This window comes from Macaca mulatta, chromosome 4 (assembly GCF_049350105.2).
Source record: "Macaca mulatta isolate MMU2019108-1 chromosome 4, T2T-MMU8v2.0, whole genome shotgun sequence".
Lineage (NCBI taxonomy): Eukaryota > Metazoa > Chordata > Mammalia > Primates > Cercopithecidae > Macaca > Macaca mulatta.
Window position 1 is genome coordinate 36,971,937 of NC_133409.1, and position 3,609 is coordinate 36,975,545.

Consider the following 3,609-nt stretch of genomic DNA (forward strand, 5'->3'; position numbering starts at 1 on the left):
GTGGTGTTTGTACCTGCAAGTCTGTGATACTTGATTCCGTGTGAAGTATGTTTACATAAAAATTCTATGGAATAATCAATTTATTAATATATAGAATAAAAAATATTTAGAAAACTATTGGTGAATTACCTTACGATTAACAAGAGTTTCCTATTTATGCTCAAGAAAACTCAGAAATGTTTAGAAGGATAATTGAATAACCAAGCCATTTATAGAAAAAATATATACTTTATTTTCAACTAGAAAGGTGCAAACATGTAACTTTTGGTCACACTCTCAACAAATAAACTGTCCGGAAAACAGTCATATCAAAGTAGAAACAAATGCTTCTAGGTGAGAAAACTGATCAGCTATATAGAGCCGCTCGGTTTTTAATAAAGGCCATTTGTTCATTAAAAGTGAGGCTACCACATTTCCTACCTAGAAATCAGCCTTCCAAGGTCACTAATGCCTCGCTTTTGCAAACAATCTGTTTTGACGGACTGTCATTCTATCTGAGCAGAATTTCCATATAAGTATCCATTTCACGCTTTGAATGATCAGACAAGCTTTACATTCTACCTATGGTGTTCAGAAATTGAGGCTAACATTGAAATATCAAAGCATTAAAAACAAAAATAAAAAGGCACAAACAACTTTAAATTAACTTAGATAACTGTACATATATATATATACACACACACACACACACGCACACAATATTTACAATATAAATTTTTAAAAATGTGGCTTGTTACAGGCAAATTCACTTGCCACAAGCTGTCCAGTCTAATCGACAGGATTCCGATTCCTGAACAGTGTCATTCGAATCAGAATGTCAGAGCTGAATCTGCTGTTCTGACTTAAGGAACAACTAGACTCAGTCTCTTGATGACTAGAGAATGCACATCCTCGCTGTCACTGGGGCTACAGGCATGTCAGTGAGCACGCTAACATTTTCCTTCTCAATTACACTTCAAATAGCAGGCACATTACTCGTATAAGACGCTATCTGATGATACCAACCTTTCTGTTGGTACCCTCCCACTGCTCCTAAAGTCACACCTTAATATACATTCTGGTGCTGTGTACTAATGCAGTTCCACTGTCAAGTCTTAACATTCTTCAAACCAGTGTCTGGGGTTGATAGACTATTTGTTTGACATGGCACAATGTTTCGAATTGGGTCGGAATCTTTTCCCCCAGTTAGAAAAACAGATTTAAATAACTTGTGCTACTGAAATCATTTTTACATAAAAATGAGATGTGAATCATTTCAAGTTCCAGTCTAATGAGTTAATGTCTCACTCTCTGGCTTCACGCCATGTCTCCGTACATCTTCCTGTAGTACAGTGACTCAAAGATGTCATTGTCTCCGGGACAGTTGTAATGGCAGGCACAGGTCTTGATGAACATCATGTTCTTCTTCATGACCTCGCCGTCAGGGCACTTGAACTCCACCGGCAGGGTGGTGGTTCTGTGGGGGGTGCAGCATCGGCCGTCGGTACATACTCCGCAGAATTTAGCTCGGTATGTCTTCACGCTGGTGCAGCCAGAAAGCTCAAACTTGATAGGCTTGGAGATTTTGGGGGTACGGATGCACTTTTTGCCCTTCTAAGATAGACAAGAGAAAAGAAAGAGGAAAAAAAAAAATCAACAACTCTACAAGGGGAGTGGCTTTCTTCAACCCTCTGTGTTTTAGTCTTCTGTTGTCTGACTTCTGTTTATATTTTGAGGGGAGGAAGTTTGAGTCTCATTTGCTATGTCCAAAAATAGCCAGGGCCTCTCTTGGAATGTCTTGAATTAACTAACCCTGCAGAAGATTTCGTAGTGGAAAACTTGTGGTTGCTATTACACAAGCTCTCATTCCAGCAAAACAGCTCAATGGCTAGATAGTTTTGGAGATAACGGAGTTACACTAACAAGGGTGGCAAGAGCCCTAAGTTGGGTCCTATCCACTGTTTTTCCTGTGAAAAATAGTTAATAGGAGCAGAACATGTACCTTAATGTTCTCTTCCAGGTCAGCTTCGCAAGGCCTGACCATGCACAGGCGGCTCTGCTTCTCTAGCCTGCAAGAGGCGTTGTCATTGGTAACCCGGGTGGAGATGCCCATCCCACAGGTCTTGGAACAGGCGCTCCACTCTGTGGTCTGGACCAGGCAGTTGGCTCTAATCATAGTTGGGTCTGGGCCAAACGTGTCTTCCAGTCGGTAAGCTGCGAGAGCAGAGCACAAAAACACCATGTAAAACGCCTGGATAAGATATTTACCCCCTTCACTTGGCACAATTAGGACTCCCTCCCTGGGAGAGAATCACGACCCTGACTTAGAGGAAGACTCGACTCACCCGCGAGGGCAGGCCCAACCACGGTTTGGTCCTTGGGCTCGTCACACACCCACTCCTCACAGCATTTCCCGGGCAGCTTGACCCTCCTCGGGAAGGGGCAGTCAGGGCTGGGCAGGCGAACGTCCATGCTGCACAGGGGCATGCAGCCCACCGCCCCGTCCAGGCACGTGCACTGGTACTTGCAGCTGCTCTGGAAGGACTCACCGCTGCGGTACACCGTGCCACCGAAGATGCAGGGAGCACCATCTTTGGCTGGAGAAGAGGAAGGGAAGAGAGGGGTGGGGGATGCAGAGGTCAGGCATTGGGGCGCTCACATCCAGAGTGTCAGAGATGCGAGTTGGGATCTGGGCTGCAGGGGGCGGGCTGGCAGCAGCTGGTGAAAGAAACTCAGTACGAGCAGTTTCTTTTTCCAGCGGGCGGGTAGGCGTGAGGGAGGAGGCGGCCGGACACCTAGCGGCGGGGGCTGCGTGTCTTACCGGTGCACACGCCGATCTTGCGGTTGGCCGGGGAGCCGAAGTCGCAGAAGAGGCCCTTGTGCGGGTCGCAGGGGTCGCGCTCGGTGCACAGCTCGCCCAGCTGCTTGGCGCAGACGCGGCAGCAGCCGCAACCGTCCAACACTAGGCTCACGCCCGCCGGGCAGCGCGGCGCCTGCTCGGCCGGGCATCGGCACGGCCCGCTGCAGTTCTGGCCGACGGCCGGCTGCGGGGAGGACCAGGCGGTCAGCGGCGCTCGGTCGGCTCGCACGCCCTCCCCGGCCGGCCCCGAGTCCCTCCCTGGCAGCCGCCGGCCGCAGCGGGAGCTCCCGGCGCTTACCCGGCTGCAGAAGGCGAGGAAGAGCACGAAGGCGACGCGGACGGGGCCCACGCCGGCGGCGGTCATGGTTGGCGCTGCGGGCGGAACTGAGGGCGCGGTGGCGGCGAGCGGGTAGTGGCGAGGCCGGGAGCGCTGGCGGTGGTCGGAGGTGGGGACCGGGACGCGCCGGGCTGTCCTCTCGGGGCTGTCGGCCGGGGCGGCTGCCGTCGAGCTGGAGGGTGGAGTCGCACTGGCTGCCTCCTCTCAGCAGGGAAGAGTTGTTGTGTGAGACTGGGGCGGGCGGCCCGAGGCTTTTATACGCTCTGGGCGGCCGCGGCTCGCCAATGAGCTGAATGGAGTCCTACACAAACAGGGACATTCCTCGCATTCCTCCCCACCTTCCTGCCTCATCAACTCACACCGGATTGATCCTGACCCCTTGACACTCAGCATTCCTCCGTCTGAAAAAGCTGGCACACTCCAACTCACAGAA

The 3,609-nt window shown here is 50.8% G+C and overlaps 1 protein-coding gene across 2 annotated transcripts; it reads right to left on the reverse strand.

Moving 5' to 3' along the window:
• Window positions 1-208: 208 nt before the first annotated feature.
• CCN2 (cellular communication network factor 2) lies at window positions 209-3,403 on the reverse strand. 2 transcript variants are annotated; one of them, XM_015137431.3, is made up of 5 exons: window positions 3,138-3,403; window positions 2,801-3,023; window positions 2,325-2,576; window positions 1,982-2,193; window positions 209-1,593 (listed from the first exon to the last, which is right to left on the reverse strand). In XM_015137431.3, exons 1-5 carry the CDS (start codon window positions 3,201-3,203, stop codon window positions 1,297-1,299), a joined length of 1,050 nt encoding a protein of 349 aa, XP_014992917.2. In that variant the 5' UTR covers window positions 3,204-3,403; the 3' UTR covers window positions 209-1,296. The 2 variants fall into 2 exon arrangements, with proteins under 2 accessions (XP_014992917.2, XP_028702961.1); XM_028847128.2 differs by having other exon boundaries at window positions 2,801-3,403.
• Between the last annotated feature and the right edge of the window lie 206 nt (window positions 3,404-3,609).

Excerpts from the sequence above, each read along its gene's own strand:
- CCN2 (XM_028847128.2), bottom strand. The coding sequence starts at position 3,203 with ATGACCGCCGCCGGCGTGGGCCCCGTCCGCGTCGCCTTCGTGCTCTTC. Across the intron at positions 2,577-2,800 it reads CAAGATCGGCGTGTGCACCG|CCAAAGATGGTGCTCCCTGC; the intron begins GTAAGACACGCA and ends CCTCTTCTCCAG. Across the intron at positions 2,194-2,324 it reads GGTTGGGCCTGCCCTCGCGG|CTTACCGACTGGAAGACACG; the intron begins GTGAGTCGAGTC and ends CTGCTCTCGCAG.